The sequence below is a fragment of the Mixophyes fleayi genome, chromosome 3 (genome assembly GCF_038048845.1).
Source record: "Mixophyes fleayi isolate aMixFle1 chromosome 3, aMixFle1.hap1, whole genome shotgun sequence".
Lineage (NCBI taxonomy): Eukaryota > Metazoa > Chordata > Amphibia > Anura > Limnodynastidae > Mixophyes > Mixophyes fleayi.
The window spans coordinates 188,698,115-188,710,808 of NC_134404.1; the positions used below are offsets into that span (position 1 = coordinate 188,698,115).

A 12,694-nucleotide genomic window follows, 5' to 3' on the forward strand; every position below is an offset into this window, starting at 1 on the left:
TAGTAGGGGAGGAGAGTGAAGATCAAAGAAGTTCATAAGTGCCTAGACTCCTACACCCACTACTATACCCCAATGTCTCGCAGTGTCCCCCAATGGTAGGAAAGAGAAACTAATAATATTTTTGGTTAGCTAATAAAAGGTATCACTCCTATAATACTTTTGTCTTTTTTGACACAAAAGTATTTACCATCACATAGAGTTTTCTGGCTAACACGGTACGGCAATAATAATTTTTGAAAATAATTTTTTTCCTACACATCAAGTATTAAACAAGAAATTTACAGCATTGTGATATCCCAAAAATATGAAATATAGACTAACTAGATAGCAGTGATGGTGATAATATTTAGGAGAAATTAATGAAAAATCCACCTGGTTTCAAAATGTGAGGAAGGCCCATTAGCAATCTCCATATGATTGTGTAAATCTATATCATCTTCAGCCAGTTCCTGACCCAGAGCTAACTTCTGCCACCCACGACGTCGATCATGTGGAGCTCGAGGCACTTTTTCTGGTTCATGTGGACGATCAATATTCTTTTGCTGCAAAGTAGGAAAACAAATATTGAGTCCCAAATAAAGCAAATTACAGCATTTTATAACATAATGTGTGTTATAGAGCCGTTCAGTCCGACAAACAAATTGGAAAACATTATAAAAGTGGAAATAAGAAAAACTGGAATAAGCAACATTATTTGAGAATTTCATAATCACGTTTCATCAAGCCTTAAACAACATCTTCCTATGTTCATGCATTCATATTGGACAGGTAGCTATCACAAATACAGCTTGCTGCATGATTATTTTAGGTTATGCAAAACAATTGCAGTGAAGATGATGCCAACAATTATTTTAGAATATTACAATGGTACAGATTGATATCCTAATCTGTGATAAAGGGTGACAATCATTTCTTATTTTGTGCTATTTTTATAGTTTTTCTGCAGCACAAAATTGATTTAATTTAGAGGATCCAACAAGATAAGGTGATTTATACAGTCATGTTACTAAAAGCAAAATGTGTATTTATTTAATACTCTTTGCTATTGTAGTAAACCACCTGATGGTATAGGCCCAGGTTCAGAATAAAAAAGAACAACAACAATAATAAATATTACATGAAATAGTATTCTGTTTATGTAGAAGTATAGTGATTGCCAAATATTTAAGATGGCTAGACATATGAAACATAGTTGCGGGTGCTATACAAACAAAAAAAAAAAAATAAATTGTGCTTGCGACCAATGAAAAAATAAACAGTCTCGAGTCATACCTGCCAACAACTAGATTGTTATGCTCCATGATCTGTGCAAATCCCACCTACCTCTGGTGATGTCCTGCCCCATTATTGTGATGCCACACCCCTTTTAGCATTAGAAAATTGTGACTGTTGCCAGATATAACGAGGGCAGAACAGAGACTGCCCTCATCCCCTCTTCACCCAATTGCCAGGAACTATAAGGCCACATTTCCCACAATCCACAGGTGAATTAAGCCTGAACACCCTGCTCTTGTATTTTCAAACCCAGTCTTTGGGCTTCCTGCTAGTCTCCATTCCCCTCCTCACATAATAACTCTGTCCCAGCACAATGAAGCCCTGCCCTCATTTATACAATCTCACTATTGGATAGTTTATGTTGTCGCACAAGATTGGCACACTCATCTCTTGAAATATCCTGTGCTATTGTGATGTTCTAACTGGCAATAGGGTGTTCTTTCCCGACCCATTTCAAAGATAAGGACATAGGAATGAGCAAAAAATCAACATCTTCACAACTTTTTAACAGCAGGCAAAAGTGTGTCTTAAAACTTAAGTGCTGTGTTCTTACACCACATAGGGATGGTAGCCGCACACCTGGAACTAGACTGTCACTCCAGTAGTAAGACAAACGCTGGTAAACATGGTTCAAGCTCTATTCTGATTGTGACTGCAACTGCCTTATTCGTTTTACTACTCAGTCGGTGTTGGTGCAATTTACTTTACTCTAGTTTGCAAAAGAACTGCAGTTAATTTATGTGCATTACTATTCTAGTGTCTTCCAATCAAATACACATTACTTATTTCATCAGTTTGGCGGTGTTGCTGTCATACAACTGGATTCCTAAGGAAGTGCAGCTGGAAATGCCATATTTAAGCCTCGCCTATTTTCTCACACCTTGCAAGCGCTCATTATCCCAGACTGGGAAAACTGTTAACAACTAGAGAGAGTAGCAGTCATTATGGACAGTTCCTGACATCCCAATTATTTCTGAACAGTGTTCAATAGAACACTGTGTAGCGTTTAGAGGATATGGTACTTCTGCATTCTTTATACCCACGTAGAAGAGCTATTAGGTCTAATATGACCCAGCCCTTTCTCGGGGCCAATACACGCACTCGGTACCGGCACTGAATTCCCCCCCTCCTTAGATAGCTTTAATACAGAGGCGTTTCCTGCTCAGACAGTAACTCCTCTGCAGACTACTGTGCTCCGATTGGCACAGTCACTCAACCAAGCAAAGCTTGGACACACCCCCTGCCTACACCAAATCCATTGAGGAAGACAAGAGGCAGAACAGCAGGGAGAGGCAAGTGTAATGGAGTTTGCGTGTCCGTGTGTGTGTATAAGAGAAGAAGTGTGTGTCAGTGTGTATTAAATTTGTGCATGAGACAGGGAGAGTTTTGAGTGTGCTTAGATGTAAATTATTTCCTTAGTTATTGAATATCTAACACACAAAGGGACAACAGAGCCATCAGTGCCAAATTTGTGGTGATTGTACTATTAAAACACATTTCTGCTCCCCCTTACTTATATATTCTCAGCTCAGGCCACATGTGCAGAGTCGCTTTAAAGGTAAGTCTATAAATATTAACATCACTTTTTAAAAACTTTGGATTTATTTTGTAGGTGAAGTGGGTGTTGGAATAGTGGTAATTGTATTAACGATTAACATCAGTTCCACCACTGCCGTTTATGCATTTAAACTTTTCTATTTTCTCCTTATATACTGTTCAGCTTAGCCTCATTTATGGCTTACATCAGTGGTTCCCAAACTTTTGCAGTTCGCGGCACCCTTAGAGTCTCCAAATTTTTTCACGGCACCCCTCCGAAAGAATTACTGAGCAGTCCTGTTTTAGAAGTAGTTGGGTCCAAAAATTATAATAAGTATTTAGATCACGACAGAAATACTTATTTAGTTGTATGCAAAAATGCCCCTCTGCCCCCAGACACTCTGCCCCCTCTGCATCCAGGCACACTGCCCTCTGTCACGCTGTCCCCCTCCTCTGCCCTCTCTCACGCTGTCCCCCTCCTCTGCCCTCCCTCACGCTGTCCCCCTCCTCTGCCCTCTGCCACGCTGTCCCCCTCCAGCGCCACGCTGTCCCCCTCCAGCCATAGAGAAAAGAAAGAACACAGAAACTTACCAATCCGCGCGGCACCGGGACCCAGCATCCACCTCTCTCCTGCAGCTGTCACGGACGTCGATATTCAGTGACAGCTGCGGGAGAGCGGTGGATACTAGGTCCCTGTGCCGCGCAGATTGGTAAGTTTCTTTGTTCTTTCTTTTTTTTATGGCTGGCCCGCGGCACCCCAGTGACAGCGCCGCGGCACCCCTGGGAGCCGCGGCGCACACTTTGGGAACCGCCGGCTTACATCATGACTGTGGGGTGACTTTTGTTATTACATGTGCCACAGTGTGTATTCGAAGATTATTATTCCATGGGTCAGAGTGCCTAGACATGCAGTTCCCGCCGAAGTGCAATAGAAGCACGCTGCTCCCACTTACAGGTGCAAATTTCTGCGCTCTTGCAAATTCTGCAGTCTTGGCCTGGAGTCCATGTACTTCCCAGAAAAACAAAGCACACATGTGCAATAGTAGGCATAAGCGACCCCCAAAAGGAAATTAGCACTGCGGTTTTCAATATAAATAACTTTTATATAGCCAAAGGTCAGACACTGACAAAAATGTAGCTTGGTGTCCAGGCAGTGATTTTCACCGCTTTGTGTACATAAAACTTGCAAGCTCAGCGGCACAGTAATAATATTACCACACTAAAGTATGAGTTTGCGTGGGTTTAGGAGGAACACATATATACAGATCCTACCACAATACTTATCATATTAAAAGGTTAAAGATGAATGCAGCTATACAGTTTTGCATCAGACAGCAGTGTGTAGATAACAGGTTTGTAGTGTGTAGAGAATGGTAAGATATTGGAGAAAATGTAAACTAAATACGGTTAAAACAAAAAAAGAGATCTTGCTACTGAGAATTAGCTAATGTACTTTTATCACAAAGGAAATATCTGCATTTTATAAAGTGATAACAAAAACGCACTGCCAACATTAGATGTGTTATCAAACTGTATATACTAGACAAATTGTATTGTTTATATATAAAAAAATACAAAGAATACCAGCTAGATGGGAACCATCACTAAAGTATAATTTTGCTGTGAAAAGTGTCACGGCTACTATTATTTATCTGTACATATGGACAGCTGTAAAACAGCATCAGCACTAGCAACCGGATATCACAGGCAGAAGTACAAGTTACAGAGTGTCAGCTGCACTGTCTCACTTAAAAAAAATATATATTAAGTACAGTAAATCAGAGAGGTGTTAGCATAATGCATCAAGTGATAGGAATTGTTTTGCTGCAAGCTGCAAATTCATACCTTCTGCTTTCGCTTTTCTTTCCGTTTGTCCTCTGTGTCCTGTAACATCTTCTCTTTCCATAAGTCAAAGAAGTAGGATGGATTGGTGTAAAACTTTAAGCCTTCCTTTCCATCATCTCTGTCAAAACAAAACAGATATTATGATAAATGTACAACATGAAGAAAGTAAATGGCCATAAAAATACAAAATTGAGATGTCAAACAAAAACCGTAAATTACTGTATGAAAATTAAACAAGAAAAATTACATCTTGGAAAAAAATTATATATCTATATAAAAATATGGAGGTATGCAATTTGTGGGTCAGGACCCTTGTAGGGTTCCAGGGTTTTTTGGCTGTTGGATAGATATCCAATACATTTTATTTGGAATCACCTCTTTTGGGTTAGCAAAACAATCACACACTGATGCTTGAAGTCCCCCAAAAAAGTGGTGTAAAAAAAATCAAAAGGAGAATCCATTGGATAACAGAAGGAAATACAATATCAATGTGCCCTTATTTTACTTACTCAAATACAATATGCATTAGACATCAATGATCCTCTTCTATAATCCTCCATAATCTACCAACGTGTATGATTATGGCAGACTGAGAATAGTTGAGTTCTCTCAAGCTTATTCCCAAACCATCCTCCAAACTGCACCCTAAAACTCCAAATGAAGATGGGCCCAGGAACACACCATCAGCCAATTCCTACCAGTGTATGGTAACTCATGGCAAGAAACAGCAAGTATTAGTACAAATCACCTTGCTGGCGTTCTTCTGCTGAGCTCAGAAAGGGATAATATCAAACTTTAAAAAAAAAAATTAAAAGAAATGACAAGCATGATTATTCTGCACATCTGCATTTCTTAGTAGGAGATGAAGCTAATTGATCAGCTAAAATAAAAATCAATTTGATCTGCAATGGAACAGTGTTTATGGCAGACTCAGAAAAGTCGCCAAATATGACTTGTGTTAACCAAACAATCATTTTAAAGAAAAGAAAAAAAATCTTTCAGACATTACCTTCGTTATATTCTAAATGAGCTTTACAAAACATTTTTTAAAAAATATTACAGTCTGTCATTATAAGGCTTGTTGGAAGCTTAATTACAAGTCTCCATTGAAAAATGAAGTTGCTGCCTATAGCAACCAGTCAAATTCCAGCTGTCATTTTCTAGAATGTACTAAATAAATGACAGCTACAATCTGATTGGTTGATATAGGCAACATCTTTACTTTTCAAACCTGCTGGAAACTCGCAGCTTGATACATTTACCCCCTGGCATCAATCTTTGAATTAAACGAGAATGAGAAGAGAGTTCCTAGGTCAGCAGTTTAACTTCACACTTGAGCTAATTTTTAAGGGAATGTTCAATTCTTGGCGTTAAAGCCAACTATTACCATTATTACGGTAATAGTGCGCGTAAGTACCGTTATTACGGTAGTTTTCTCGCTGGATTTGAGTCGCGAGCTGAAATCCAGCTTACCATTACCGTAATAACGGTAATAGTTTTAACGCTGCGGAAAACGGCGAGAATTGAATATGCCCCTTAGTTTATTATTCTAACCATGCAGGGGTAAAAACAGAACATGAAACTTTGGAGGTTTGAGGATCTAATCATTGTTTAAAAATAAAGAGAAAATAAGTAAAAATGCATCTGAACAACCAAGTCTAATCTGAAAAATCACGTACATTTCTGTGACATCTAATTAACGTAAAAATGTACAAAAGCTTTATAAAACTTCACTACTGTAAACTGCAGTGGTAAATAAAGCTGCCCAGTATTGGTATGCTAAACGCAAATCATCATAACATGGCTTGTCTAGGTGCAAATGTACACCATCAACACTAAATGAGGCCAACTTTTTATATTGCTTCCCATATACTTGACTGCATTCTTTATTTTCAGGTTGTACACTGTGTACAGATTTTCCTTTGTATCTCAAAATACAGGGCTCATTACTGTTCACTGGCCTAAGGTAGCGGACTTAATTAAAAATAATTTGTTTAAAATGATTTAAATATTATGATCTGTCTCTTCGCTCACAAGTTTATGTTTAGAGCTAATACTTATCCAGATGCCTAGTGCTTTTAAGACAATTTGAGGAAAGCAGCTCATTCACAATAGTCTATAATATAAAAGCCTAGCGGCGTGTGTTAGTCTGTGTGTGGAAAAAAACCCAAAAAAGCTGCAGTGCCACCTGCTGGGCAGAGTTATACACTGACCTACTAAATTCTTAGCATTATCTAATATATAAAAGTAAAAGCCTAGCGGCGTGTGTAAGGGTGTGTGTGGAAAAAACTATTTTCTCAGAAAGGGCTCATCCAATTGACCTTAAATTTGGTATACTGACATTATTTGACAAAAAAATTAGAATAGTGAAGTCAGTTAACTTCCATCATCCCCCCTTCCCCCCGTGGGAAGGGTAGTAAAGGCTAAATTTACGAGTTGATTGGTCAAACTCATTTTCGGGAGGTAATTTTACCTCATGAACACACATTAAAAAGGGCGCTTGCGTCGGGAAGTAACGCTCTTCCCCTGAGGAGGCCTGGGCTAGGCCCAAATGCATGACAAGAACCTTTTTAAGACCTTAAGTAGCTTGATTTGACTAGAATGCATGAGTATCATGCACGGGTTAACTTGTTTAATATATGCACATAGAAGGGGATATAATAATAGTGCAAAAATGCAGTAACGCACATAAACCAATCTGCAATCAGTCCAATAAAAATTAAAGTAATGAAAGCAAATGCCTGATTTTTCACTATGGGTTATGGCACTTATGTGCCATAGTAATAAATCATCCCCATTTACATATTTTGTTAAATTGGGAACGCGGTGTATGCTAGCAGAAGCTTTGACTGTGTAGTCTTCTAGCTTAGAGAAGGAGGATAATTGTGCCAAAAGAGCAGCTCTAGGAGTGACTGATTAGTCTCCCACGTAAAAGATCTGTCCGTTATTTCCCTTCAGTGTCCTTAAGATAAACCCAAGTTTATACATTTGGGTCACACATTGTCAAAGCATTGTTTTCTGGAAACAAGAATAGCTGGGTATAGTTTAGTCCAGGTGTAACCCAATTTATGGGAAAGTATCTAGAACATAGTTTGCCAAATCTTTCACAATGGGTCCCCACTAAACATTTCCCTGCAATCTATTGTGTTCTACTATACAGAAATCACATGTTTTTTATTACTTTTATTTTGAAAAGACAATTTGTAAAAACAGAATAAAGAATTACTGTACATTTGGTATTACTATAACAGTAAAAGAACAAGTACAATCAAAAAGAAAATAACATTAATAGAATGTAATGTTAATTTCAAAACATGGATTAAAGGGTTAAGGTAGGGAGAAAAGACAGAGCAGCCAACTAAAATGATGCAAAAAGGCAAACAGCCCATAGAGCCATTATAATGGGACAATAAAATAAACAAGTATTATAATGTGTAGGGTCAGCAGAAATCACAGTATTCAGCAATTATGAAGTAACAGGAGTTGAGAGGTAAAGGTAAACCAGAGCACACATATGAGATCAAATTCATCTGCTTTTCCTTGCAATTAAAAAGTATTCTTTTAAATAGAGGTAATGAACCATATTTTATTTTAAACCTGCTGAAGGGGAGACGAGCATAGGTCTTTCCAGTACATAGATATACATTTATCTGCATTTAAAATATGAGAAATGGGTTTACTAGATTCTGTTCCTCGTTTAGGACCACAGAGACACAAGAGAGCAGACTAGGGGGAAAGATATCTGCTAAAGCATTGTATCAATTTACCTCTAAAATATTTCAATTTTGGGACAATGCTGCCAGATATGGCTAAAATAACCTCTTTGTCCACAGCCTCTCCTGCAAAAGGGAGAATTAGCTCTAAAAATTCTATGCAGTCTCGTACGTACAAGGTACCATCTTGTATAAATTGTGCATGAATTTTCTTTAATCAAAGTGGAGATAGAAGCACTGGAAACCTTATCCCTGATTCTATTCCACATGTCCTCTTCAATCAGATGTCCCAGGTCACTCTCCCATGTCATGTCCCAACTGAGATTCTGCAGCAGCAAAACGGAATAAGTAATAAAGGATAGACACTATATTCTTCCTCTTAGGCATGTGAAATTGAGAAAGGTCCCTGAACAACTGTGATCTAGGTAAGGATTGTAAATAAGAATGGATTTGTGAAAATTCAAAAACAGTGGACTGTGGTATACCATATTTTTCTGACAAGTCCAAGGTTCTCCAAGTAATTTTATCCATGAAGTCATAAATCAACTTGGGACCTCCAGCGAACCTCCTCCACAAATGACTATTGTGGAGGGGAAACCTGGTGGAAAGTCAGGGTTGTCCCAAATGGAGGTTGTTGGAGAGGACATTGTAGTTAGTCTAGATTTCTTAATGGAATATAACCAAATAGCCCTAGAACAGTTAATAATATGATCTCCAAGAGCAATAACTCATCTAGAAATTATAGGGGTAGTAGAGATCTCAATGTGAAGTCATCTGGATTAGTATTGAGGGGAAAACCAGGTGAGTATTTGGCACAAATAAGGTGTAAAATAATACTTCGATATATCTAGGAGACCCCTTCATTAGGTGATCTAATGAGGGTAGAGAACCACAATGTAGTATGTTTGTTTGCCCACTCATTGAAAGGCAGTGCACTGAATTTGAACAGGAATAGTCTGAAACTAATATAAAATCTGGGGGGAGGGACACAGGGTTTACCGCAGAAATGCAACCAAACCAGGAGGTGAAACACCTTTCTCATGCATGGAGATCTTTGAATATCAGAAAAGAGAATGGGAAAGTTCTCCTTATATTGCGAGGAATAGGAGGTAGTGCTATAAATTCCCAGATATTTTACCCTTTTGTTCACCAATTGAATTTGTAGCTTTGTTATAGAAGATATTTATCTTTATCTGGGATATGGACATGAAGGGCTTCAGATCTGAAATAATTTATTTTATATGTCGAAATAGATGAATATGAATTAAGAACTTTATATACATTTGGAAGTGATTATGTATCATATTAATTTATAATAATTTTGAACAAGTCCTCAACTTCCTAATGATTGTATTATTTTACAATAATATATTGAAATGATCACTCAACTGAAAAATGATTGCCCCTGCACATCAAAGCAGCAGGACTTCATAAACAGAAGTCTGCAGCATTGCGGTTCTGGTTGGTGCTGCCTCCCTCTGGTTTACAAACCAGAAGACACCCAGGCATTTGACACTATAAGCTATGTAAGAAGTCTCTCAATTTAAAACAGCTTAAGTTGGACTCACTGATACCATGAAGAAACTGAGTTTTTTTCAGCGGTGCTTCTTAGCAAAGAAACAGGGCAGGTGTGACAGATTTGTAATGGAAGGGTTCAAATATAGATTGATTAGCCCTTTAAAAATATAGACAACAGTAAAAATATTAAAAATAAGTAAAAAATTACTACCGAAAAACTGGCGGGAATTCAAATTGCCGCGTTACTCGTGAAAGCAACGTGGCCCGCGCACTATTACCGTTAATACAGTAATTTCAACGCTGATTTTTGCACACAGCTCTGAGACCTGCAAGCAGAAATTCACGTTAAAATTACTGTACTATGGGCAATAGTGTGCAGGCACGTTACTTTCAAGAGTAATACGACCAATTGAATTCCCCCCACTGAAGCATGGGTCGTAAAACAGATTCGGCAATATGGGAACAGAATGCATAAAAAAATGGAGCACCTGGTTTAGTCAGCCTCTTGCTGGAACAGATTTTATTTATATTATTATTAATAGGCCAGAGTAACCACAAAGCAGACTGATTATTATTTTCTTACCTTGTCAACTGGCCACAGACATTGAGTAACTATTGCAAACCCTTACATACCTGTAGGGTGTTAATATATTAAGAGGTGGAGGATGTTCACACAAATCATAAGTTTCATGAAGAGGAATTGGCAAAGTTTTGCGGTCAAACAACTGCTGATCCTGAATTGTGGAACTTCTAAATGCTTTCCTCATTGTGATGTCCTGTAGTGAAACTGAAGCAAAAAAAGTAGTTATAGTTAAGGAACAGAAATGTCATACTGTACTGGAGTTAAAAAATTAAAAACAAAAAAACATGGAAATATACTTCTAAAAAATAAACTATAAATGTTAAATAAAAACTGTTATAAATTAACACCAACTGTATAACATTTGACAACTTTACACGTTATTAAGTCCCACTAAAATGGTAATGCCTCAATCAAGTCTGAAAGTCAGACCAATCCAGAACCAAAAATGTATTTAGATAACCTATGATACATGTTGCCAAAGCAAAAACAAGGTTGTTAGGTATGTGACATTTTCATTACTATTTTGTCTGATAACAGTGCAGTCACTGAAACATAACTACAGTATATTGTATGTCCTGGTATTTAAGAAAAGCTCTCACTGTTGCTCCAGCTACTGCAACATTCATTACAATGTCCCTCTTTACTTGCTAGAAGTTTCTTGGGTCAAAATGATTTATTACAAAAGCTGAGGAGATTGGCAACCTAAACTGTACAGCAGTGCCATTTAATACCACTGATAACATGGAAACGTTCTCTGTTATGTATACCCAAGAAGGATTCTCTTCTTACTAGTCTAAAGAAACACACACATGGACTTACAGGGGCATTTTCGATTGACCGCGATGTTCCTGAGCACTTTATTACGGTATATATGGTAAAAAGTAATGCTTACTTTTGCTCGCTTCTCTATGGGCACAAGCAAAAGAAAGCGTTACTTTTACTAAAGAACACAAAGTATTGTCTCATGGCTGTTCCGTGACACTATGCAGTGATTATTTTTTTTTTTTTTTTTACTTACTGAATCTGCCCCATAATGGCCTGAGGGGTTGCATGGGAAGTGTGAGTGATACCTGCCAAGTTGATGTCACATCACTGGTGCAGTTGTACGAATGTGAGAAATTTTGCCTGTTACTGGCAAAAAATTATGGATTGCTAGGTATATGGAAACACAAATTGCTACTACTATTGTTTCCAGATACCTGGCAATCCACCATGTTTTGCCAGCAACAGGCAAAATTTCTCACATTTGTACAACTGCACCAGTCGTTTGACATCAGCTTGATACACACATCTAACACAGAGTTCTTTAGAGCAGAAAGGGAACAGTCTTTTTGGTAAACTCAAAACTATGTTTGTGAGTGGTTAATTAATGAGATTTGTTATTAAATTGTCATTAATGTACTTACCTCGCTATTAGCCCTTCACAGGTACTAGAAAGTTGTTGTTTTTTTTACACTATACACATACAGTATAAACAAATCTATATTTTTTTATAGTTCGTGTACTGTAAATTTTCACTGCAACAACTACAAGTTTTGGCTCTACTTCCTAGCTTTAGAACAAGATGGATATTCTGAGATTAAACTGGCAGATGGTAAATTGGCAAAGAAAGACAGCTGAAAGGGCTAATGTATTTAACTGAATTACTCCCTTTATTGAAAAAGGAAAGAGCACATTTACATTGTGAATGTATTTCTTCAGTTACAAATTTGAATGAACCAAATCCTTTGAATAGCTCAGAACCCCCTTTTAGGAACTATTCAACTGGTTTGTTTAATAAAGCACTGGAAGTGAGAATCTGACTGCTGAGGAAACCAGCTACATCATGAATATTCAGCACCACCTGACCTAAATTGAAAACATACAGTAAGCAAGTATTGAGAACTACAGTAACATATATCTAAGTTTAATTACCAAAAAAATGTATGAAACGGTTCAATATATTTAGGTGTATGAAAAAACTGTACAGAATCTAGCAAGTATAACAATAATTGATTTTCTGTCCGATTCTATTGAAAGAATAATTACATTTTCATTTATATATACATGCAGTGGGTTAACATCAAGCCACCAGCCAAGTCTGGAGTCGGGGTCAAACAGTAGTTTTCCAGTGATTATCCATAGCACATTACAGCAAGACACAAGAACAGCCAGCCAGAGTTCAGGGTATATTGGCTGCTTCAGTGGAGAGGTGAGACTATTTAACCCTACCCAGACACAAGCC

At 37.7% G+C, this 12,694-nt stretch overlaps 1 protein-coding gene across 4 annotated transcripts in view; it reads right to left on the reverse strand.

The window, feature by feature from the left end:
- The window catches only part of WASF1 (WASP family member 1), a 65,011-nt gene that overhangs the window by 9,770 nt on the left and 42,547 nt on the right, over window positions 1-12,694 (reverse strand). For all 4 annotated transcript variants that reach the window (XM_075202907.1, XM_075202908.1, XM_075202911.1 and 1 more), the window contains 3 exons: window positions 10,521-10,674; window positions 4,657-4,774; window positions 373-542 (listed from right to left, as the gene is read on the reverse strand). In XM_075202907.1, coding sequence (XP_075059008.1) covers window positions 373-542; window positions 4,657-4,774; window positions 10,521-10,674 — 442 coding nt within the window. The remainder of the gene's footprint in view (window positions 1-372; window positions 543-4,656; window positions 4,775-10,520; window positions 10,675-12,694) is intronic.